Genomic DNA, 26,470 nt, shown 5'->3' with positions numbered 1-26,470 from the left:
CACAAATACAGACACGCGCACACGCACACACACAACACCTGGACCATCTACCTCCCCCCCGCTCTCTCTCCCTTCACCCTCCTCTTTTATCAGACTATAGTTCAGCAGTTTGTCAGCATTAATAGGGGATTCCCTGGAAAAGATTCAGATGGGGGAATACCCACAGCCAATCAGTACCCTCCCCCCCTCCCTCCCTCCCTCCCGCTCCTCCCTCTTCTTTCTCTCCCCACAGGGGATGTGTGTAATATGAACTCACCATGAGTACTGGCCCATCATACACATCACATAGAACAGACTGTCTGACCTACACCATCAAGGCACTACTGCTCTGTTACACAATGTTTTGCATGTCGTGCTTGTTCAGTTACACTGAGTATACCAAACACCAGGAACACCTTCCTGATGTTAAGTTTCACCCTCGCCATCAGAACAGCCTCGTCGGGGCATGGGCTCTACAAGCATTCCACGGGGATGCTGGCCCAACTTGGCACCAAACCGGTGCGCCTGGCACCTACTACCATACCCCGTTCAAAGGCACTTAAACCCGTCTCCTCCCCTTCAGCTACACTGATTGAAGTGGATTTAACAGGTGACATCAATAATGGGTCATAGCTTTCACCTGGATTCACCTGGTCAGTCTATGTCATGGAAAGAAGCAGGTGTCTTTAATGTTTTGTACACTCTGTGTATATCATAGACAGGGGTTGGACAAAATACATCACAGCATTGAATAAGCTTTGCTCATCATTGCACTCACCTACCATCTCCTCTGTCTCTCTCTGTTCCAGGACCTGTCTGGCTCCATAGATGACCTCCCTACAGGGACGGACGCTGGTCACAGTTCAGCCGTCAGTGCTACAGGCTCCACCAGTAGCCAGGGGGATCAGAGTAACCCGTCCCAGTCACCCTTCTCACCCCACGCATCACCCCACCTGTCTGGCCGAGGCAGCGGCCCATCTCCCTCTCCTGTTGGCTCCCCCGTGGGCTCCAACCAATCACGCTCCGGCCCCATCTCCCCAGTTAGCGGCCCAGCCACAGCACAAGGTAAGCCTACAGCAAATCATTTCACAGAAAGAATCCCTGAACATCATACTGGTGATTTACCGTCTGTTCAAATCTCCTGTTCTGGTATTATGACACCCTGTAGGAAATTGATCAGAATAATGATGTTCTTTAGAAGTGGTCATTTCAAGCTGACCCATTTAGCTGATCGATGTGGTTTCCTTGGTCCACTTTCTATTGGAAATCGTTTGTCATTTATCTTCATTTTGAAAAACATTTTAGATGCACAGGTACAGATGGTTGCCGTTGGCCTCTGTGTTCTTCCTTTCGAAACAGGACGCCAAAATAAGACAAGAGCAGACGCCTGTGTGAGGATTCCGGGCCGTGTCCCCCTGGAGGAATAGCTGAGCGTTAGTTTAGATAAACAGTGAGGTAACGGGTGGGAGCGTGTCGGACAGGCCTTGGACAGGCCAGAGTGACACAAGGCTATGAGATGTGGACGTGACCCTGTCTGCCCGCCCCTCACCGTCTAACCACAGCCTCCGCTGCTCTTCCTGATTGAGGCCTGACCGGCACGTCTGCGGCTCTCAGGCCCGTCAGTCACGCTGACGAGGCGGGACAAATGCGTGAGCTCCTGAGGCAGGCGGGTGGTTCCGGGAGGACTGAGCTTGTGCTGGAGTGATTGACGCTAATGAAAAAGCAGGACAGCCGCTCCCGAGGCGGACGGCAGGAAGTGAGATGGAGAGACGGGAGGTGGATCTCATCGGAGGGACAGGTGTGATTAATACAGTATCAATAAATATTCTCCCCTCATGCGGAAACACATCCTCATAGAGACAGGATGTTAGTCTGCCAACAGCTGCTAGGGTTTACCTGTTGTAGCTCATAATAATGGCCGGAACGGAGCAAATGGAATGGCATCAAACACCTGGAAACCACATGTCTGATACCACTGACTCTGCTCCAGTCATTACCACAAGCCTGTTCTCCCCAATTAAGGTCCCACCAACCTCCTGTGGTTTATACTATCACTTCTAATGAGAAATACCAACACCAGGCATAATGCTGTGTATGCGAGGGAGAAACACTGAGTACTACTGTTGTTGTGATATGAAGATTTGATGACTTTCTCCTTACTAGCAGGTCCTAGTTGTGTGATTTCTCTTACCTGCAACCTGCCTCCTTTCTAAACACACCGATAAAAGGCATCTGCCTCTGTGCAGAATGTGGCTGACTGGCTGGCCCTAGCCCTTGAGTTCAAGGGTCACTCTTCCATATCAGTGGTGCAGAGTAGCATGGTCCAGTCTGTGGAATTGTCACTGGTCAGGTCTGCTCTACTGCACACCACTGCGCTTTGACCGTGATGTGACCAGGGCTGTGGTTTATCGCCCTCAGACGGCGGCTGTCAGCCCTGCCTCGGTTACCGGGACAATGCACATGTCACACGGCCGAGCGCTCACGGGACACTTGTCACCCCTGACAATGGTCAGAGAGGAGAGCAATTTCACAGTGTCAGCCTTTCATCTGTCTGTCACACCCACTATATACACCTTCACACGCACGCTCTTGCACACACACTGGCTGACAGTGCACATGCAGCGCACACCAAATAAATGCACATGCTCGCACAAACACACTTACACACGCAATATGCACGCACACAGACGCTACGCATGATTTTCGCACAGACACACACACACACACTATCATCTGAGTGATAGACAGTACAGACAGAGAGAATGGTGTGTGCGCCGCCTTAGAGACAATCACGCCTACAGAAGGACATATTGATCTTGGAGTCGTAGAAAGACTCTGGTTCCCCTGGCGTCACGCTTTTCATTTCTCCTCCTCTCCTCTCCAGCCCTCTCTCTCTCTCTCTCTCTCTCTCTCTCTCTCCCTCTCTCTCCCCCTGCAGTTTCTCAGTCTCCGTGAAGCAAAATAGAATAGACTGTAAAATGATCTTGGGTTTCCTGGCATTTGGATTCTCCTCGAGCCAGGAGGAGGCTCACACAGCAAATTGATTTTCCTGTTGCGCTAGATTTGTGACAGTCATAGCAGAAATCACATTGCTCAGCACCAATGTCTCTAAACCAATTCGGAGCACCCCGCATTTTTCGGCTTCGGGGGGACGCAAACGGCATTACTCTCGTCTGTATGCCAGGCGGAATGGGATGCGCGTTGAGGAAATCCATCAGTCGCTCTGAGCGCACTCAGTACGCTGTGAAGGATGAGGAGAAGGAGAGACTGTGGGGCTTTGCGAGACACCCAGCGTCTCATCACTGAACAATATCTCTCTCCACTGCAGGTTATCAAAGCCTCTCTCTCACAATCTCTAGTCAAACATTGCAGTAGGGATGGAACTAGTGATCCCTCATCCCCTCTCTCTATGATTCCGTTCACTTTGATGCTTGTATGTTCTGTTGTTCAGGAGTGGTGACAGACAGTCTTAGGGCGACGCAGCCTTTCTCCTTGTTCTCTCTCTGATCACCATGGTGATGTAACCCTGTGTGTGTACGGGCCTCAGGGACCAACTGATGAGACTGCCCTTTGACCTCCAAGACTGTACTGTGCAATGCAGGAAATCTAAAACGTGTATTTTGAAAAGGCACCGTAAGAGGTTTAAAAAGGCCTCGTAACTTTGTAGTTTCCACTTTGAAATTTAGACTTGATTTCCCCTTACGAAAAATGTATCAACCCCTACAAAATGTCCACTATTTTCCTGCTATAGCAAACTAGATCAAATTTACAAACCACATCTGTAGTAGGAGAGTGACATTCTTTTAGGGATATTTGTGTGTGTGTGATGATGTTTTTGTCACATACACCAGACACAGGGTCAGCCATAGTAGTACGGCGCCCCTGGAGCAAATGCTGGTTAAGTGCCTTGCTCAAGCGCACACTGACAGATTTTTTTTTCACCTTGTCGGCTCGGTTATTCAAACCTGCGACCTTTTGATTACCGGCCCAACGCTCTAACCGCTAGGCTTCCTGCCACCTTAGTAAGTGTGTAGTTGTATATGAAAGCTGCAGTAGATCCACTCACTGTTGTATTACTACTAATGGACTCAGACCACATCCTCACTCCCTGATGACCCAACACGGCCACTGCTTGAGCTGCCCGCCGTACAAAATCAAATGCCTGTCTCCCTTTCCCTTATTCTCCTCCAAGGTCCATCAAGGTCCATCTAGCATTGCCACAGCTCCGCTCAATCCCTCCTCCTCCCCCAGCCCGCCTCCTCCACTGCCTCATTTTCTTCTAAAAACGTGATTGAAGCGTTCTGACGAGCGCTTGCCTTGGAGAGTAAGCTGTTTATCTGTGCCCGCTTGAAGTGCTTCCAGGGCTAGAGGAGCTTCCGAAATGTCAGGGCGAGTCACGGCGTGAGAGAGAGAGCATCTATGGTTGGAGGAGGAGGAAGAGTACAGACCTATCAGGTCTGGCGTGGGTACCCCCCCCCCCCCCCCACACACACACACACACACACACACACACACACACACACACACACACACACACACCGCCCCTTTCTCCTCCTCTCAGTCTTCCTCCAGTGCTCCACTAGCCAGCCACATTAGCTTTAATCATAACGCATGTAGGCTTAGGATAGGGGTGTGTGTGTATGGTAATTAAGATGTTGCAGCAAACACAGCTGATAGACTGGGTTCTGTGAGGTCTGGAAAGATCAGAAATAAATCATTGAACCAATGGGAGATGCAACTGAGCATCCATGTTGGCTTAATCACTCATAACAGAGGTGTATTCCTATTGTGATACAGTACAAGGAAGAAACCAAAAAATGCAGACGCGAAACATTGCTCTAGACAAATGCTACGGCTATTAGATGTGAAAGTTAGCCCAGACCCCTTCGTTTTAGTTGGGGTGTGGCGCAGCGTTAGTGAGTGTACTTCCAGCGGTAGTTCCAATGGCCAGTCCCTCAGTGGCTGTGTGTGTGGAACACTGCCTCTGGCCGTCCCTCTGTCCCCTCCTGAGTCAGCACAGCACTGGAGCATGCTTCCCACTGAATCCCCCTCTTCCTCTCCTATGCCTTCTTCTTTCTCCCTCCCTCCTTTCCTCTCTCTCTCTCCATTTCTCCACACCCCTCTGGTCTTAGGGAGCTTGGCCTCCTGATGGTTGGTACAGTACAAAGTGTACCAACCGCAGGATAGCCTGCCTGTTAAAAGGAGAATCAAAATGCTAGCTTGCTGTATCGGCCTTTTAGAGAAATCCCGTTCTGCGCTGGTCTGGCTGGCTGAGTGGAACCTGGAGCAGTGTGCACAATTATTTTTCCTGCAGCAGGCAGCATGGTACACTGACTGGCTGTTCTGGCGCTGTTCCCCCCCTCTCTGTCTAGCTTTTACCTTGAGCTGCACTTTTCCTCCTCCTTGCCATACCTCTCCCAGCCCAGCTCAGCGCTAGCTTAGTAATGAGGTCCATGGGAGAGCGTTTTCCCGCCCCAGCACTTTCCCCCGTCTCCTACAGGGAGTGGTAACTCACGTTTGCCGGTAGCCCCAGGTTGGAAAATCATTGACTTATGCTCATTGAGACCTAAACCACAATTATTGCTACCCGCTGTTTACGGCTTACAGACCCCAACCACACACTAGCATTACCGTGTGTGTGTGTGAGTGTGTGTGTGTGTGTGTGTGTGTGTGTGTGTGGAGCCTGCAGGGTGTATTCTACCAACCTGAGGGGCTGCTGAACAAGCCCCTCTCCCTCATTCTCCTGTCAGTCCAGTAGCACTCAGTGCTATTAATGAACTCACTCAGAACGGCTTCTGTTCATCCAACTGTGTGTGTGTGTGTGTTTGCGCGCACCTCCCTTTCATCATCAAATACAGTGCTCAGTGGGTCTGAGCAGACGTCGAATCTGCATGGGATGCGCCACGCACTCCGAGGCTTAATATTGGCAACCCTGAAAAACAGAGGGGAATATGACCACAGGTGTGTGTCTTTGAACTCAGTTCAGTGGCATTTGCGTTTGAAACTCTTCAAAAAAAGCTTCAAAGAAGAAACCCCTGTCTTCAAAGGGTCTTGCATTGCCCTAACAATCCTTGCCGAGGAATATTTGAACGTTTACTGGGTTTTAGTGGTAGCATTATCTAAAAACGCATGAACTCCATTGCTTTTGGCCTCTCACTTTCTATCGTGGGAAAAGTTGTTCTTGTTAAACATTTCAAAATGGAAATTACAATACTTTTTTATTTTACTCCTGAACCACTTCAAAGACACTTGGCTCTCATTTGTAGATATCTTACTCTCCTTCCTGTTCACAAGTAGTGGTGGGTTTTCAAACAAGCAGTTATTTCCTCTCTAACTTCTGTAGTGAGTTAATGCAGCATACTGTACCCATATACTCTTAGTTGATCCACGAACTTCGTTACGCTTGAAATGTACACTGTGTGTGTACGTGTGCGTGTGCGTGCGTGTGTACACTGTGTGTGTTCCCGTGAATGCTCCTGACCTGTGAGTAACAGCTAGGTCCTAGGTGAGAGCGATAGCGAGGTGTAAATTGCTCCTGATGCTGTTTGAGAGAGAGAAGGGGAGAAGGAGAGGGAGAGGGATAGCAAGCCAGCCATTGTGCTCCACCTGATTGACAGAACTTTTAATTGTGTTCTGGAGCACCTGTGGATGCCCCACCCCCCCAACCCATTCCCTTTCCTCGTGCCAGTAACACAGAACCACTCCTGTTGTGGGAAAAAGCCTCCAACAGTCACGTCTTTCAAGCTACCCTCCACATGCTATAGTCACTTTCGGTTAGCACAAGCAGACATGTGAACAAACACTCTAATGTTGCCAGTCATTGGTAATAAAGATGCTGTGTTGGAGAGGCAGTGGAATGGGGGATTAAGGTAAAGCCTGCTGACATTTAAACCTGCTTCTCTCTGCAACGGAGGCAGCGCTGAGGCAGGAGGCTGAGGAGAAAAGCCTCCTGATCGTTGAATTATTAATCAGACTCAGTCTTACACGTGCTGCCAGGCCTTCTGGACTGTCTGTTTGTTTTATTCTCAGATGATTATTCAATGGAGCTCATTAAAAATGAAGGTGGAGGAGAGGAGAAGAGAGGAAAGGAGAGGAGAGGAGAAGAGAGGAAAGGAGAGGAGAAGAGAGGAAAGGAGAGGAGAAGAGAGGAAAGGAGAGGAGAGGAGAAGAGAAGAAAGGAGAGGAGAAGAGAGGAGAGGAGAGGAAAGGAGAAGAGAGAAAAGGAGAGGAGAAGAGAGGAAAGGAGAGGAGAGGAGAGGAGAGGAGAAGAGAGGAAAGGAGAGGAGAAGAGAGGAGAGGAGAGGAAAGGAGAAGAGAGAAAAGGAGAGGAGAAGAGAGGAAAGGAGAGGAGAGGAGAGGAGAAGAGAGGAAAGGAGAGGAGAAGAGAGGAGAGGAGAGGAAAGGAGAAGAGAGAAAAGGAGAGGAGAAGAGAGGAAAGGAAAGGTGAGGAAAGGAGAGGAGAAGAAAGGAAAGGAGAGGAGAGGAAAGGAGAAGAGAGAAAAGGAGAGGAGAAGAGAGGAAAGGAGAGAAGAGAGGAAAGGAGGTGATTTCTGGTACTGAATTCCATTCTTCTTGCCCTCTTCTCCTTTCTATCCTTTTCCTTACATCTTCTACTTATCTCCCTACTGTACTCTCCCCTCCTCCTCCCTCTTTCCTCCCACCTCTTGTCATTCTCCTCCCCTCTATAGGCTGTTGTCTCCCCCCCTCTCTCTCTCGCTCTCTCTCTCTTTCTCTCTCTCTCTCTGTATCTACATAGGGATGTGGAGAGTGCAGTGGAGGATAGGGGGGGCTATTCACTATGCATGCCCTCACCCCCACTGCCATCCCACAGTTACACACACCACCCTCCCACCCGCTCAAACATGATGTGACAATTGTAGCCCATTGTAGCCCCCTCACCGACTGCAGCAGGCCTGCCTGGCTGGGAGAGGAGATGGGCACGAGGGGAAAGGTGACCTTGCAGAGGGGGTGTTGTCACGGGTCACTGGGACTGTAAACGTCTCTAACGTGCCCCCGGTGCGACAGCAAAAAAGAAAAACTACGGAAACATGTGCTGATTGTGGTTAGCCACACAAGGGCTGAGCCTGTCCACCCTGCTTTTCCCCATATTCCCCTAGCCCTCTGAGGACCGGGGACATGACTCTTCATGCCCCTCCTCTTAGTTTACCCTACGTCTTCCTCTGGCTGGCTGGTGTGGTGGAGGCTGAGGAGAGTGATGTCCTTTTGTTATTGTAGTGTTAGTGCTGCATTGAGGTTTCTCCTTCCTGGAACAGGGTGACACACTCGCTAATCCAACATTCTCTCTTCCAAGAGTTGCTGCTGGAGAAACTTGTGGTGGTGTGTGTGTGTGTGTGTGTGTGTGTGTGTGTGGGGGGGGGGGGTTCTGTATCTCTGTGTATGTAAGTGTTAATGTGTGTATGTGTGGGCAGGCGGGTGGATGGAAATGTTGTTTATGCAGTTTATGCAAAGTAATTACGTTGACTTAATTGGGTTTGTTTACGTGGAGTGTGTGCCACCTCCAGTCATGTATTTACCGCTGTACACAGCGACCATCTCATCTGTGCTCTATGCATCGCTCTCTCTCTCTCTCTCTCTTCACACGTACAGCACAGAGAACAGTGCGGTCTCTACACAGGGCTTCATGTACACTGAACAAAAATATAAACATATTTTATATTAAAATATAAAAATGTAAATGTAAAGTGTTGGTGCCATTTTTCAAGGTCACAGAAATTTTCAATACGCACAAAAAGCTTATTTCTCTCATATTTTGGGCACATATTTGTTTACATTGGTTGTTGGTGAACATTTCTTTTTTGCTAAGATAATCCATCTACCTGAGAGGTGTGGCATATCAAGAAGCTGATTAAACAGCGTGATCATTACACAGGTGCAACTTGTGCTGTGGACAATAAAAGGCCACTCTAAAATGTGCAGTTTTGTCACACAACACAATGCAACAGATGTCTCAAGTTGAGGGAGCGTGTAATTGGCATGCTGACTGCAGGAATGTCCACCAGAGCGGTTGCCAGAGAATGAAATGTTAATTTCTCTACCATAAGCCACCTCCAACATGAGAATGTGGCAGTACGTCTAACCGGCCTCACAACCGCAGACAGCGTGTATGGCGTTGTGTGGGCGAGCGGTTTGCTGATGTCAACGTTGTGAACAGAGTGCCCCCATGGTGGCAGTGCTTTATAGTATGGGCAGGCATAAGCTACGGACAACTTACACAATTGCATTTTATCGATGGCAATTAGAATGCAAAGAGATACTGTGAAGAGATCCTGAGGCCCATTGTCGTGCCATTCATCTCCATGTCTCAAGGATCTGTAAACAATTCCTGCAATCCTGGATAAAAGCGTCTGCTAAATGGCATATATTATTATATTCATGTCCCAGTTCTTCCATGGCCTGTATACTCACCAGACATGTCACCCATTGAGCATGTTTGGGATGCTCTGGATCAACGTGTACGACAGCGTGTTCCAGTTCCCGCCAATATCCAGCAACTTCCCACAGCCATTGAAGAGGAGTGGGACAACATTCCACAGGCCACAATCAACAGCCTGATCAACTCTATGAGAAGGAGATGTGTCGCGCTGCATGAGGCAAATGGTGGTCACACCAGATACTGACTGGTTTTCTGATCCAGCTCCTTTAATTTTTTTTATTCCCAGTCATGTGAAATCCCTAGATTAGGGCCTCATGAATGTATTTCAATTGACTGATTTCCTTATATGAGCTGTACCTTAGTAAAATCTTTGAAATTGTTGCATGTTGTGTTTAGAATTTTGTTCAGTATAAATATACTTTCATTTGCTGTTCATTTTCTGGTTCTGTTTAAAGGAGAGCATTAGCCACACGTTCCCCATATTTTGGAACAAAATGTTGTTGTCATGAATGATTCGTTTTTTTCTCCATTGGTTCAAGTCTTCAGTAGCAGAGGGAGGTGTACCTGTTTTACCTTCCTCTGGGTTAAATCAATCCACAAACGTCCATCTTCCGTTCCCCTAATCAGCCCCGCTGGTCTGTAACGGATTTCTAATGCACAAGAGGAGCATCAGGGATCAATACACCTCAATGGCTTTGTTTATATTAGGATTGCCCTAATTACACTGCTTCCGTAAGAGATCCGCACAGTGATGACTGGTTCTATGTTGCACTGTGCTAAGAGACATTTTCATGGGCACACATGCTCATTTGCTATGTTATGCGGGCCTCTCTATTATCTTTTTATAAATCCGGGACAAAGCCTTTTTAATTGAATAACCTCGGAGGAGGATGAAATGTGGATAGAGGGAAATAGAATTAGACAGAGACTGAATCCTTTACCTGTGTGTCCCTCTATAGTAGAACATGTCATTTCAGGGCAAAATTGATGTATTGAGAATAATTATCTGTGTTTGACTCATCTCACCTTGGTCTTTGTGAAAGGATGATGAATCCATTTCAGCCAAAACGTTTCTTTGTTATTAGATTACAATGAAGGTAACTGTCACAGATTATACAGTACAGCAGCTCGGCTTATGCTTTCCGTCAGTTTACTGAGCGGTGTTACCCTAAAACATGTCCCCTCTCTTTTTGTGCTGATAATATTATATATAGAATATATATCATATTCTGTCCTCCTGTGTTTCTTTACAGGGTCCCAGATGCCCCCCCAGATCCCCGTCAACATGTCGGATGTCCCTCACTCCCCCTTGACGCAGTCCCCCATGCCTCAGGAGAGGGGTAAGTCTGACCACAAAGTGTGTGCGTGTATGTACATGCATATGTGTGTGTTTGTGTGTGTGCGTGTGTGTGTGCTTGCTTGCATGTTTGTGTGTTCTAGTGTATTGTGTGTGTGGTAATTGCAGATTAGTCCTAGGTTAGTGCCCACCTGTGTGTTGAGCAGAGTTGTGGATCTGGGCTGAGTGGAGCAGTAGTGGAGGGGTCTGAGGACAGAGAGTTAAGCCTCTTACAGCCCTGGCTATGGTAGTGAGAAGGCATTAGCCTCCCTCTCAGTGACGTTGGCATTGTTCCCCAACACTCTCTGGGAACTGGCAGACAAAGGCAGGACGTGACATCATGGCCAGAGGTACAGGGTGTTCTATAGCTGGGCTGTTAGCAGGTACAGGGGTTGGGACACACACACACAGGCAGGTACGACAAACACACACATACACTCACACATTCCTTAGAGGGGGTCAAACGTAATGACGTTCCCGCAATGCATGTTCTGATCCAGTGAATGATTTATAATAGACCGATGGCTCAGTGGGTACAGAACAAACACCTCACCAGCGGGTTCCCAGGGAGTGGCTGGTGGAGAGGTGATGTATTACTGGATGAGAGGTCAGCTCAGGTCATGGGAACCATTCTTGGTTAAACCTTAACTGTTACTGTCTGGAAATCACTAAACCCTATGTTTTGGGAGTTTGTGTAAAGGAGGTAGGACTAGCATTAACATGGAGTATTATGCTCCTCTACAGCTCACCAAGGACCAGTTATCATGAGAGAGAGAGAGAGAGAGAGAGAGAGAGAGAGAGAGAGAGAGAGAGATATGTGGGACCTCCTAGGTGTGGAGTGTGTGGAGCAATGCAAAGCTGTTGCATTAAACATAACTGTAATGCTCGGCTCTGGCTTCACGTGACCCTGGAAGCACAGTGGTTAACATACTGTGATGCTTTTTAGAATATAAGAGTAAATCCCATGGTCCAAGTGGCTGCTCCTAAGAGGCGCTCTCATTTCCATGAATACTGTTGAATGTACTTTTTCACTCCCTCTCTCCCGTTGCTGCTAGTTGTTGTTGTCCAGCTAAGCTCTACTCTCTTTGCCAGCCTGGCTGGGGAGGGAGGGGGGGGGGGGGGGGGAATCCTTGAATGCGTTATTTGCTTTTAGCAACTGTCTGCACAATGTTCCTCTCTCCATCCCTTTTCCAAACAATTTACACAGTGTTTTTCAGAATCCATTATGATAATGGAGGCAAAACATTAGAATAATGTCCCCCTTAAACCCATGCTCGCAGTCTAAGCACTTTCAGGCCTCCCCTCTCGCTCTCTCTTCCTCCCTCCCTCTCTCTCACAGCCTCATCACATGCTCTCTCACTCTCTCAGCAGAATAGGCCAATATGGAGGAAGACAAATACTCTTGCCATCTCTGGCCTGCTTTTAACAACCCTACTCAGTAAAGAGCTGGACTGTAGCGCTGTATAGCCTCTCAGTGTAGTGGATCTGTGTGTGTGTGTGTGTGTGTGTGTGTGTGTGTGTGTGTGTGTGTGTGTGTGTGTGTGTGTGTGTGTGTGTGTGTGTGTGAGCCAAGCCGAGCCCAGCGCAGCCGATCCATTTAAAGCTGATCTAGGATATTAGAGAAGGCCTCTATCTCTTCTGATTGGCTGCAGCGCCAGCGACCTTTACCATTCGTGGCAGATTGGAGACCTTTTCTGTGGCTTCGCTCTCAGGTTTAGACTGTAATGAAATGGCTTTCAGTGATAATAGTGAATCCCTGTGAGGATCACTTCAAATGTCAATTTGAATGGTGGAGGGAAGCTGAGCTGAGAGCCTTTTCCATCAATTGAGAACTCATGGTTCCTGGAACAGCTTAGAATTACACAGCAGTCATGGTTAAATCGCTGTCTTATTCCCCAAGTGCAATTTCTGCACACGTACACACACACACACACACCGTTTTTTCAGCCGACAAGGTGAAACATCTTTTGATGTGCCCTTGAGCAAGGCACTTAACCTAATTGCTCTAGGGTCGCCGTTGACCCCATTCTCTGAGTTGGAATATACACTGCGTGCACAATTATTAGGCAAGTGAGTATTCTGATCTTATCATTGTTTCTATTCACATTTTCCAACTCCAAACCATATAAACTTGAATGCTTATTGGATTTAATCATTTTCAGGTGATATGTATTTGTGTAATGAGGGAGGGTGTGACGAAAGTGAATAACACCTTATATCAAGGTGTGCATAATTATTAGGCAGCCTCATTACCTCAGGTAAAATGGGCCCAAAAATACATTTAACTGATACTGAAAAGCCAAAAATGTAAAATGCCTTTCAGACAGACACCCTTTAAATAGCTAAACTATTGAGGCGTGACCACCGGACATTCAAACGTTTTGTTGCGAATAGTCAACTGGGGCGCAAAAAAAACGCATGGGGAAGAAAAGGCGTAAATTATCTGCAAAAGACTTGAGAAGAATGAAACGTCAAACTACCAGGAACCCATTATCCTCCAGTGCCACCGTATTCCAGAACTGCAACCTACCTGGAGTGTTCAGAAGTACAAGGTGTCAAGTGCTCAGAGACATGGCCAAGGTCAAGAAGACTGAAACAAGACCACCACTGAATAAGGTTTTATGGACAGATGAAATGAAAGTGACTCTTGATGGACCAAATGGATGGGCCCGTGGCTGGATCAGTAATGGACACAGGGCACCACTTTGAGTCAGGTGCCAGCAAGGTGAAGGAGGGGTACTGGTATGGGCTGCTATCATTGAGGATGAGGTAGTTGGACCTTTTCGGGTTGAAGATGGAATGAAACTCAACTCCCAAACCTACTGCCAGTTTCTGGAAGATTCTTTCGTCAAACAGTGGTACAGGAAGAAGTCCTCAGCATTCTAGAAGGCCATGATCTTTATGCAGGACAATGCTCCTTCACATGCATCCAAGTACTCCACTGCTTGGCTAGCCAGCAAGGGCCTCAAAGATGCCTGAATAATGACCTGGCCCCCTTCCTCACCTGACTTAAATCCTATTGAGAACTTGTGGGCCCTTCTCAAACGTGAGATTTACAGTGATGGAAGACAATACACCTTTTTGAACAGCATTTGGGAGGCTGTGGTTGCTGCTTCAGTGAAAATTGATTGTGAACAGATCAAGAAAAAGACAGACTCCATGGATGGAAGCCTCATGGCAGTTATTGAAAATAAGGGTGGCTATATTGGTCACTGAATATTTTTGAAAGGCCAAAAATGTTATATAATTGTCATTTTGTGTTACTTATCTGTTACACTTACTCTAAAAATTGAGAATAAACAAGTGAGTTGAGAGAAATTATTTTTGTAATTTAGTTGCCTAATAATTGTGCACACTAATAGTTACCTAATAATTGTGCACACTTAAATATTTGCCTGAGAAAGACAAAACTCACTTTTCCTTTGTTAAACATTCAGGTTTGAGGTTCAATAACATTTTGGATTGACTGAGAGCATTGTGTTTGTTCAACAATAAAATGAATCCCGAGGAATACAATTTGCCTAATAATTGTACACGTGGTGTACAAAAAACAAATTTCCATTTCACACATGCTTACAATATAATACACACGTGTACATGTGTGAAACAGGACCAATATAAGCACGCACCAAATTATTGTGATTATTATAATGACACAACACACACACACACACACACACACACACACACACACACACACACACACACACACACACACACACACACACACACACACACACACACACACACACACAAAGCCCAGTCGATTTTGTGTGTGTGTGTGTATCGGTTGTTCCGCTGGCTGTTCCAGTCCTATCGATGTACAGTGTATCAGAATATACGGCCTTACACACAATGCACTGCCAGCTTGCCATACTAACAATCTGATGACTATCTTCGAGTAACAAGACCTAAAGACATTATAGAGGATTATAGTATAGTCAGGCTCACCCCTCTACACCCAATCACAGCTTTAGAGGGAGGTTAGGAGAGAAACAGATGCGTCAAGTCACCTGTTTGGCCCTGCATAAAGAGTGGATCTTTAACTCTTTACAGAAAGGAGGTTTGTGTGTGTGTCTTTATGTGTGTCTACGTAGGCTGCAATACTCTTAAGCACAGTCCGTTGTCAGTGCTGTCTCTCTGTGTGTTCCAGGCTTTATGCAGTCCGTTGTCAGTGCTGTCTCTCTGTGTGTTCCAGGCTTTATGCAGTCCGTTGTCAGTGCTGTCTCTCTGTGTGTTCCAGGCTTTATGCAGTCCGTTGTCAGTGCTGTCTCTCTGTGTGTTCCAGGCTTTATGCAGTCCGTTGTCAGTGCTGTCTCTCTGTGTGTTCCAGGCTTTATGCAGTCCGTTGTCAGTGCTGTCTCTCTGTGTGTTCCAGGCTTTATGCAGTCCGTTGTCAGTGCTGTCTCTCTGTGTGTTCCAGGCTTTATGCAGTCCGTTGTCAGTGCTGTCTCTCTGTGTGTTCCAGGCTTTATGCAGTCCGTTGTTAGTGCTGTCTCTCTGTGTGTTCCAGGCTTTATGCAGTCCGTTGTCAGTGCTGTCTCTCTGTGTGTTCCAGGCTTTATGCAGTCCGTTGTCAGTGCTGTCTCTCTGTGTGTTCCAGGCTTTATGTCCAACATGCAGAGAAACCAGTCTGGCTCCCAGTTTGCACCACCACCACCTCAGTCTGGGCCTTCCATGTCCCCTCACCCCTCTCCTGGTCCTGGTCCTGTAGGACAAATATACCCAGGGATGGGGCCCAGGCCCTACCTCCAGGGTGGCTCCAGTGGCCCCTACGGACCCCAGGGATCCCAGGCAAACCAGTATGGACCCCAAGGTAGGAGTACGACAGCTGTTGTTTCATTATACTTATCTACCTTTACACTATCTACGCAGTGGATTCGGCTATGTCAGTCACGCCTGTTCGTGACAGGTGTATAAAATCGAGCACACAGCCATGCAATCTCCATAGACAAACACTGGCAGTAGAATGGCCTTACTGAAGAGCTCAGTGACTTTTAACATGGCACCGTCATAGGATGCCACCTTTCCAACAAGTCATCTCATCAAATTTCTGCCGTGCTAGAGCTGCCCGGGTCAACTAAGTGCTGTAATTGTGAAGTGGAAAAGTCTAGGAGCAACAATGGCTCAGCCGCAAAGTTGTAGGCCACACAAGCTCACAGAATGGGACCGCCGAGTGCTGAAGCGCGAAGCGTGTAAAATCGTCTGTCCTCGGTTGCAACATGCACTAACGAGTTCCAGACTGCCTCTGGAAGCAACGTCAGCACAAGAACTGTTCCTCGGGAGCTTCATGAAACGGGTTTCCATGGGCGAGCAGCCACACACAAGCCTAAGATCACCATGTGCAATGCCAAGCTTTAGCTGAAGTGGTGTAACGCTCACCGCCATTGGACTGAATCATGCTTCACCATTTGGTAACCCGACGGCCGAATCTGTGTTTGGCAGATGCCAGAAGAACGCTACCTGCCCGAATGCATAGTGCAAACTGTAAAGTTTGGTGGAGGAGGTATAATGGTTCAGGCAGGCTCCTTAGTTCTAGTGAAGGGAAATCTTAACGCTACATTTGTGGCAACAGTTTGGGAAAGGCCCTTGTCTGTTTCAGCATGACAATGCCCCTGTGAACAAAGCAAGGCCCATACAGAAATGGTTTGTCAAGATCGGTGTGGCCTGCACAGAGCACTGACCTCATCCTGTCGAACACCTTTGGAATGAATTGGAACGCTGACTGCGAGCCAGGCCTAATCGCCCAACTTCACTAATGCTCTTCGAGGCTGAATGGAAGCAAGTCCCTGCAGCAAAGTTACAACATCTAGTGGACAGCCTTCCCAGAAGAGTGGAGGCTATTATAGCAGGGGGGGACCAACTCCATATTAATTGCTATGATTTTGGAATGAAATGTTCGACGAGCAGGTGTCCACATACTTTTGGTCATGTAGTGTATATAACAGGACAGTTAGTAACTTTGGTATACAGTAAGAGTAGCTCATGAGTAAGAATCCCTCTAAATGGATCCACTTACTAAGGAATGGCATTAGTATTTCCATATTCAACCAGCACTACTTGGCAGCCACTTAAGACATTTTATGTTGTGGACCTTGACATAAATGTCAACTCTCTACATAGTATTTTAAGGAAACAATAGCATGGAGCTGGTTCTTTCTCTCTTTCTTTCTATCTCTCTCTCTCTTTCTCCCCCCCTCACTATGGGATTAAGCCATTCGTCAGAATATTCATGAAGCACTTGAACTCTAGACGCTACCCATGCCTATATCATTATTGGATTAAAGACAGATTGACGTGGCAGACCCGGCTGATAAAACGTGTTTTCTGAGCTGTGATGATGCTGTTCAATCCATTACTGGGGTCAGTATTTTTAAGTTGCCCACAGAAATGGGTTGGAGTGTTTTATACTGCCCACCAACGTCATTAAAGCCAATGAGGAGGTCAGTTTGATGTTGTCATCTTTTGACCTGTGGTAGACTTGTGGGAAACAGTAGAGAGGATATTTCTAGTCTGAGAGTGCATTTCAATCAGACCCACATTGCAGTATTCGTACCATAGTCTTTCCCCCTTGGTCAAATAAAATCACAGAATGGTTTGAAAAAGGAGTCATAAACTGTGTTTGAATACTCATACTAACCCCACTAACCGTACTATTTGTGACATAAATTGAGTATATAGTGTACTTATTGGTCATAGTATGGATATACTGTAGTTAGTATGCCAAATGTTCCCGGATGTTGTACTACATTCGCCGAAACTCTATTTCCGTGCTTTTAGGGCCCATAATGCAATTCTTCCAAAAATGTGCGTTGCTTCACAACATTTTCAGATTGAAAGAAAATGGCGGAAAATATGCTGCCTGGAAGTCCGACGAGAGCGGATACAAATTCATTGCTTTAACTAATTATGGGAACATGTTAAGAAAATGTTGAGCAATGTATTAAATAATGACTTTTCAAATAAGTTACGTTACACGTTATGTTGGCTGACAATTTGTAAGCTACGCTATCCTTTGGAACCGCATTGCATATCATTACAGCAGTATGTGCCGGTATGTTAGCTAGCTACCTAACGAGTTGGCTACTAAAACATCGAACTTGCCAGTTCTTAGCTTAGCTAAGTGGTATAGTCGTTGTACGTTCTCAATGGACATTGTTAATTCGGGTGTGTTTATACATTTGTTCTGGCTACTCTCATTTGAGTGTGCCAGAGCACAGAATAACTGATGAATTTACGAACACAACAACCGTTGAATATGGCCGGTTTGAATATGGCCGGTGTCAGTAAACGTTGGCAAAAAAGCGGAATTAAATTGTTGCCAGCACCACAGTTACAGTCACCGACACTCTGGATAACATGAAAACAGCCTAACCAGCTCTGCTAGTGTGAGTAAAATGGTCAGAGTGAGGTGTTCTCTCATTTGTGTCTGGTAGTAGCTAGCAAGCTAACCAACGTTAGCCAATTAGCTTGGGTGCTTGACTGCCGTTGTAAGGTCAGAACGCTCGGATCAACCCTACTCCTCGGCCAGAGCATCCAGTGTGCACTTTGAAAGCCCCGAATTTACGAACGGACAATCTGACAACGCTCTGAATATACGAACGGCCCCAGATTGAATTTACGAACACACCCAAAGTTATAATATGTCTAGCTAGTAATTTGTTATGATAACAAGCTAGCAAGGGGTTGCATAGCAACAGCATCAACTTCCAGTAGACAGGCCTGGCGCTAGTACGCTCAACTGAAAGAATACAATTCTTTTAAAGTATACTAAAATGAACTAATAGTATGTAGTACATACAGTACCAGTCAAAAGTTTGGACACACCTACTCATTCCAGGGTTTTTCTTTATTTATACTATTTTCTGCATGGTAGAATAATAGTGAAGATATCAAAACTATAAAATAACACATGAAATCATTTAGTAACCAAAAAAGTGTTAGCCACCCTTTGCCTTCATAACAGCTTTGCACACTCTTGGCATTTTCTCAACCACCTTCATAAGGTAGTCACTTGGAATGCATTTCAATTAACAGTTGTGCCTTGTTAAAGTTCATTTGTGGAATTTCTTTCCTTAACCCTTTCACACGTACCGTCACACCGGGTGTGATCGTTCTACAGTGGTCCCTGAAGCGTACGATCACACCCCGTGTGATTAGAACACTCATTTAGAACGGCCAGTTTCGAATGACACAACAATCAGCATTTGAGCTGGCCACACTTTTTTCAGAAACTATTTACACAAACACAGTCCTTACAAAGTTATCTCCAGAATGTGAGCAGTTTATTTTTGGATGCAATGTTCAGATATTCACAGAAGTGTATATATAACACAACACAATCATCCTAACCGGAAAAATGTAGGCTACATTTGTCCTAGCGCTAACTGAGGAAAGATTGACGCAACACAAGCAGTCATATTTTCTAACTCTCGGCTGACATAAACTACAATATGAATTAGCTAATAGCAATTACTATGTATAATTAATCACATCACGGGTGAGCTCACCATTGATCGAAATAATTAGGTAAAACGCTTTCTAGAAATCGAAAGTTATCCGACGATTAGTTTCAGCGCACAGCCATGCATTTTTCCCTCACAGAAACCGAAGATAATAAGAGAAGACAAGATGAGTTTGGTCTGTTTGTTTGCATGTTGAAGGGGTGTCATCTACCGTCTTTCACATCCCACCATTCATTTCCGGAAGTCCTCAAAAAATGAGTTAACTCTTACTCACCTCATTTTGTTATAACATCTTTGGTCAAACAGACGATTACGTGAAACCCAGAATGCATTGTATGTCAACAAACATGGCTCCATACACATAGCTGGAATTAGCTTAGCTCATCATAATCAGTACAGCCTTCAAAACATTATTTTACACACATACTATGCGCCCATTACAATTTATGCAAAAATCGGAACGCATGATTTATCACGAGTAATTGAAAAACGTGAATAAAATACTAAATATATAAATAATACCACACAAAACATTTTATGATAGTGATTTATTGATACAAATGGCGTGTGCAGGCAGTCAATCACTGTAACCTCTCACTCCCACTCTGAGCCATTCAGTGTTGTTGTTTATGTAACAATCACATCCTGGAATGGAGAGAACGTTCGAACATCACGTGCATAAAAAAACTCACGCTGGGGCGACCGTTAGAGATATTTGGAACTCACACGTGAATTAATGCGTTTGAGCCAATCAGTTGTGTTGTGACAAGGTAGGGGTGGTATACAGTAGATAGCCCTATTTGGTAAAAGACCAAGTCCATATTATGGCATGAACAGCTCAAATAAGCAAAGAGAAACAACAGTCCATCATTACTTTAAGACATGAAGGTCAGTCAATCTGGAAAATGTCAAGAACTTTAAAAGTTTATTCAAGTGCAGTTGCAGAAACCATCAAGCGCTATGACGAAACTGGCTCTCATGAGGACCACCACAGGACAGGAAGACCCGGAGTTACCTCTGCTGCAGAGGATATGTTCATTAGAGTTAACTGCACCTCAGATTGCAGCCCAAATAAATGCTTCAGAGTTCAAGTAACAGACACAACTGTTCAGAGGAGACTGTGTGAATCAGGCCTTCGTGGTCGAATTGCTGCAAAGAAACCACTACTAAAGGACACCAATAAGAAGAGACTTGCTTGGGCCAAGAAACACGAGCAATGGACATTAGACCGGTGGAAATCCAAATTTGAGATTTTTGGTTCCAACCGCTGTGTCTTTGTGAGAAGCAGAGTAGGTGAACAGATGATCTCCACATGTGTGGTTTCCACTGTGAAGCATGGAGGAGGAGGTTTGATGGTGTGGGGGGGCTTTGCTGGTGACACTGTCAGTGATTTATTTAGAATTCAAGGCACACTTAACCAGCATGGCTACAACAGCATTCTGCAGCGATATGCCATCCCATCTGGTTTAGTGGGACTATATTTGTTTTTCAACAGGACAATGACCCAAAACACACTTCCAGGCTGTGTAAGGGCTATTTGACCAAGAAGGAGAGTGATGGAGTGCTGCATCAGATGACCTGGCCTCCACAATCCCCCGACCTCAACCCAATTGAGATGGTTTGGGATGAGTTGGACCGCAGAGTGAAAAGCAGCCAACAAGTGCTCAATATATGTGGGAACTCTTTCAAGACTATTGGAAAAGCATTCCTCATGAAGCTGGTTGAGAGAATGCCAAGAGTGTGCAAAGCTGTAATCAAGGCAAAGGCTGGCTATTTTGAAGAATCTAAAATCTAAAATATATTTTGATTTGTTTAACACTTTTTGGCTACTACATGATTCCATATGTGTTATTTCATAGTTTTGATGTCTTCACTATTATTCTACAATGTATAAAATAGTAAAACATTAAGAAAAACCCTTGAATGAGTAGTTGTGTCCAAACTTTTGACTGGTTCTGTACTCATTAAGTATGTAGTATACATTATGTTGGTATGGGTATTCGAACACAGCTATGGTCTGTGATCACTTAATTTGACCAAACACTGTGTATTATAAGTTATAGTGTGAATTAAGTGTATTTTAAACCAGTAACCTGTCAGATATGCTGGCTATCGTTTCCCCGGTCAAAAAGTCTTCCAAAACACACCAGTCCATTTCAGCGCTTGGTGGGAAAAATTCTTAGAATAGCTCTTTGCAATTAAACAGGCTCTTAGAGTTGAGTGTTCTCTATCACGGCTTTAGAAAGCAGCAGTCACTCCCATATCTTTGCATCTGCTTTTGTGTTTAGTTCCCCTGGGTGTGCACCAAAGGATATTTGGGGGTATTAGTAATGTGTGCTCTAATGTGTCGCTGTGATGAAGGCACCGTCCATGTGTGTGTTTTTCTAATATCGCCGAGACCCTGACATTAGTTCATGTTGATTAATAGCTCTAATGCATGTGGTATTTGGCCTCTCTCCACCCACTCTTATGTGCTAATGTGACTTAGCTGGGATGACAGCCAGTGGCTGAGGCAGAACAAAACTGAAATATAAAAAGTCTGGAGTCGGATGAGCGTGAAACGCTGCACAGCTGACAGGAGGGATGTTCTTGCCAGTGACAAGCCAACCCCTCCACCCCCATACACTCTAAAGACAGAGTACACACACATACACACGCTCTTCTCTCTCTTTTCATTTTCTCTCTCTCAACACACAAGCACACAGACCCCCCCTGAGGAACATGTGTGTTGGAGTGGGTCCATGGATCCCCAGGCGGTTGCAGTGCCCTGGTGGTGGGGGTGCGGTGTGGGCTCTGGGCCCTGGTTTTGAAAGGGTTTGTTCAGACTGGTGTGTTCAGGCTGGTCTGTTCAGGCTGGCCTGTTCAGGCTGGGCTGCTCAGACTGGTCTGTGTTGGCTGGGGCTTGGGCTGAGGTGAACAGGCCAGGCAGCTGCTGCTCATTGTTCTTAATGACGGCTCCATCTGCTTCCCGTCTCTCCCGTGCCACAAAATTACTAACCCATTAAACCAACATGGAAACGCACTCCAAGTTCCTGATCCCTGCACTCTGTTTTTCTTGGCCAGTCTTGGCACTGCTAGAAGATCCAAGCCTCAGGCTGTGAACAACTGAACACACATCAGTGTGTGTGTATCACCAATACCCACTCTCTTTCTACACTCTAGCTCTCTCTGTATCTCTCTCTCTCTCTCTCTCTCTCTCTCCCTCTCTCTCTCTCGTCGCTGACACACACTGACACGCTGAGCTTGTACTCTGGCTAAGAACATGAAAACCGTCTCATGTTTCATTGTGTAACTTAAATGCGACAGCATTTGTCTCTTATCAAGGGACAGGATACTACAACCTTCAGGTCAGCACAAGGAAATCCACCTACCTCCTCTCTACTAACGCAATGAGGTACAGCATCTGGGTTGACCACTTACAATGTTTAACTACGAAATATGTTGACCGCCCTTTGAACCCCCTTTCAAACACAAGAGGCCCAAGTTCTTCAGCATGATCTTGTACAGTTTGTTGATACCAGGCTCTGTTAAAGTGCCTCCAGTTGTTCCCGCAGCTGCTCTGCAGACGTGCTCTATAAGCCATGTACACTACAGTAGATACAGACCTGAGCTATGTGGAGTGCTGTAAGACAGAGTCAGTGAAAAGAGGAAGAGCCTGCTGTGCCTCTCCCACAGCTAACATCCCACTCTCACCCCCACCGCTCCAAGGTTAAGTACCCCACTGGTAATAGCCATGCTTTCGACAGCAGTTTGTGAGCCTGGGTGCTTTGCTGAGCCCTTCTACCTTATTTGGTAAAAGGAGAGCTCAATCCCACAGAGCCGCAGGGGCAGTGGCGGTTTTGGGAAATGGGTTGGACCGAGTACGGAGCCCTGAGGTGCTCCGTACCTGCTGCACCACAGACGCCCTGCTGAGAGAGATGCTGAGGTGGCTCTGAGAGGATCTACCTGGGGCCTCGGGCCAGAAGAGAGGGAGGGAGGGCGAAGAGAGCGAGAAAGGAAGGTGGGTGAGAGGGAGGGAGAATTTGAGAGAGTTTCCGAGAAATAGAAAAGGGGGGAAAAAAATCACTTTTACCCATAATTCTTCTCTCCAAAAGAAAGCTGTCATGCCCCGCATTTGTTTGTGTTCAGCAACATACTATACTGTTTGTTTTTAACGTTAGCTAAGCAACTCTGGCCATTCTCTATGTCCTGCAGCTGTAGACTACTGCTGTGTAATCTGCGTTACGTTCCTGAGTGATGGAGTCCACAGATTCCTGCCAAAGCCAGGGATTGGTGAGCCGGTTGTTAGCAACGCTGCATCCAGTCTGCTGAGGAAGCAGTGTCTGTAATCTGTTCGGTCACAGTCCTCCTTTTCCCGCAGGAGTGTGGAGATTAAATACAGCTTGGCAACAGCGCCTCAGAATGCATGACCATGCCTGGAATTTCCATGTAATTGGTATCACACCGCAGTCCTCTCGCTGCCTCTCTCTGTCGGTTATAAATACCACACCTCCCAATGGCAACCGCAGCCTGAGACGGCAGGGAGGGCTGGGTCAGGAGAATAGTAAAGTATGGAGGAGAAATTATATCTCTCTGCCGCTTTTTCTCTCTGTTTTGCTTGTAAATGTGCCTAAACAGCAAAAGGAGCGGATAAACCTGATGCTTAGGTGTGGGTAAAAGTGTGCTGTGTGCTGTGTAAAAGTCTGAATGAGGACGAGAGGCCCCGCAGAGCAGCCCTGGATCATGTAGTGGTATTCTGGGTAAGAGATGGGCCCCTCAGTGGCTGTAGAGAACAGAGCGGAGCAGGGAGCGGCAACACTACTCCCCCCTGAAGTAGCACCCTGACATGGCACCAGCTGCATTACCAGCCATCTTGGAAATTAACTATTATCACGCTGAAGAAAAACACCTCACAGGAAAGCTGAATGTAAATCTTGTCCGCCTGAAAAAAGCCCCAAAAATGTGAATAAAACCAAGATTTTTTCTCAAACAGCTGCTTCAAGTGTATCTCTGGTCCCCCTAAACATAGCTCTTAAACTGAAGATAGTCTCTTAAATGTCAATACAGTATGATTGATGAACTCTGTGAAGAACACATGTCCACTTTTATGTGATCCTTCCTCGTCCATACGACTCTCACGGTGACGTTTGTGGAAGTGTAAACCACAGCAGATTAGGAAACCCTAGCCCTCATGGAAACTTCACAGGCTCTGCCTCTTGCTCTTTTCTGATTGGCAGCCTGGATGCTAAAGATGGAAAAAACCCAGTTGGAATATCCAAATGGGCCTCAATGATGGGCCTCACACCAAATGGGCCTCACACAACAACACACACACACACAAAAAGAGCACTGAGAAGCAATGGAGCAGAGCCAGAACCCAAACAGTGTGACTGGGGTTCAGCAGCTGTATGGTGTGGGCCGCTGACTGAGGCGTTTCAGATGCAGCACGTACTGTACAATGAGGAGGAGATGGAGGACACCACAGGACAGATGATTCCCAGGGTTCTCAACAATGTCACTGCTGAAAAGAGAGTGGAATGGTACTGTGCCTCACTGCATATACACACACGTGCACACACACATCCACAAACACCCTATCTATCCATGTTTGAATATATCCTCCTGTTCTTGTCCTCCTACCATCTTTTTCTTTGAACGGTTCCTTTCTTGGAAAGTTGGCGATGAGGCCCCAAAACCCTTGACAGGTGTCAACTGTGTTCCAAATCAGCCAGACTCCCCAGATACATATCTGGCACTCTACATTTCCTGCTACACTACATTTCATCACACTTTCTGGGCAAATTCAACTGGAGCAGCAGATTTTCATGGGAAAGACTTGTTTTGATTTTATATAAATCCCATCTCCGGGGGAGCTCTTTTTTCTGTTGGACTCGCAGGCTTACGTCATAAGGAATGTCTTTCCACTGAAGCAGCTCGAGGACACCAAAAGCTATTTCCATTTTTGGAGTCTGTTCCATGCGCGGAATATTGTCATTGAACTTTCCTCATTCAGGTTTAAAGGGACTTGATCCCCTTTTCCAGACATATTCTCAGAGGATTAAGCTTTGCGCTCCGACTAAAGCACTCTTAATCAAATCAAAATAAATAGCCCCCTTCACAAAAGGGACTCCACATTTTCTGTGTGTGTGTGTGGTGTGTGCGCACATGCATGCATGTGTGTGTGTTTTCTTGAATGTTTGTGTTTGTGACTCCTTTTCCAGCTGGCTCTGGAGTGTGTTAAGCCAAAATGTAGGGGTTTAAGTGTGCGTGAGGAAGGCTTGTGCCATTATGGCTGCTGGGGCAGGAAGAAAGCCTTTACTGCAGATTACAGTGGCTCTCAAGTGTTTCTAAAAGTCAAGCTTTGCAATTGTTCACATGGCGATTCAGCATCCCTCCCCTCCCATAGATGTCAAATCTGCAGCCAATATATCAATGGCAATGGCTTCAGTATAACAAAGAACTGTATTCACAATTGCATAGATACACCCTACAGAGGCTATTGAGTCAAAAGTGTAAGGATGTAGTGTGTCAGTAAAGCTGTTTCATCTGACATTTGCTTCTATTTCACATATGATGTTGATTTTTCTATCACAGTATAATCCTTGTGCTGTGACGTCGTAGCTACATAATGTCATAATATGGTCATTTAGCAGGCGCTTTTATCTAACACAACTTACAGTTGACTGGTAAAGCATGTATAGAAAGAGTATCCTTGTGTGCCAAGCCTCTAGGTTCTCCTCTGCGGTGGATGCAGAGCGAATGAGAGAAAATGACTACATGAAACTAGCATAAGATATATAACTGTCACTTTATTCATGCTGAGGGATGAACTTACTGTTATCGTTAAACTGGCCTCTGCTAACTCCCAGATGTTCTATTTCTCCTCTGTCCTCAGGTAACTACCCACGTCCACCCAACTACGGCGGAACCCCCAGTGCCAACTACAGCGGCCCCGGCCCTGGCATGACCAACAGCCTGGGTATGAATGCCAGCAGCCCCATGCACGGCCAGGGTCCCGGGCAGCCCATGCCCATGGGCCGCAGTCTTGGCGCGGGCAGCCGACCCTACCCCAACATGGCCCCCAGCTCGCCCAGTATGCCCCAGCCGGCAGGCCCAGGGATGGGCCCTCCTTCACTGGGCAACGTCAACCGCAAGGCCCAGGAGGCAGCCGCTTCCGTTATGCAGGCCGCAGTCAACTCTGTACAGAGCAGGTGAGATGACATGTTCGTTTTCTTCACCAGTGGTCTCTCTGATGATGTGTGTGTGTGTGTGTGTGTGTGTGTGTGTGTGTGTGTGTGTGTGTGTGTGTGTGTGTGT

At 46.4% G+C, this 26,470-nt stretch overlaps 1 protein-coding gene across 3 annotated transcripts in view; it reads left to right on the top strand.

Annotated features, from left to right (window-relative positions):
* The window catches only part of LOC106610785 (AT-rich interactive domain-containing protein 1B), a 231,187-nt gene that overhangs the window by 147,838 nt on the left and 56,879 nt on the right, over positions 1 to 26,470 (top strand). For all 3 annotated transcript variants that reach the window (XM_014210355.3, XM_014210357.3, XM_014210353.3), the window contains exons 5-8: positions 789 to 1,044; positions 10,627 to 10,713; positions 15,313 to 15,525; positions 26,049 to 26,364. In XM_014210355.3, the coding sequence (XP_014065830.3) occupies positions 789 to 1,044; positions 10,627 to 10,713; positions 15,313 to 15,525; positions 26,049 to 26,364 (872 nt within the window). The remainder of the gene's footprint in view (positions 1 to 788; positions 1,045 to 10,626; positions 10,714 to 15,312; positions 15,526 to 26,048; positions 26,365 to 26,470) is intronic.

The sequence above is a fragment of the Salmo salar genome, chromosome 09 (genome assembly GCF_965601325.2).
Source record: "Salmo salar chromosome 09, fSalSal1, whole genome shotgun sequence".
Taxonomy (NCBI): domain Eukaryota; kingdom Metazoa; phylum Chordata; class Actinopteri; order Salmoniformes; family Salmonidae; genus Salmo; species Salmo salar.
The sequence above is the reverse complement of the archived record's forward strand: the minus strand, read 5'-3'. Positions and strand labels throughout refer to the sequence as shown.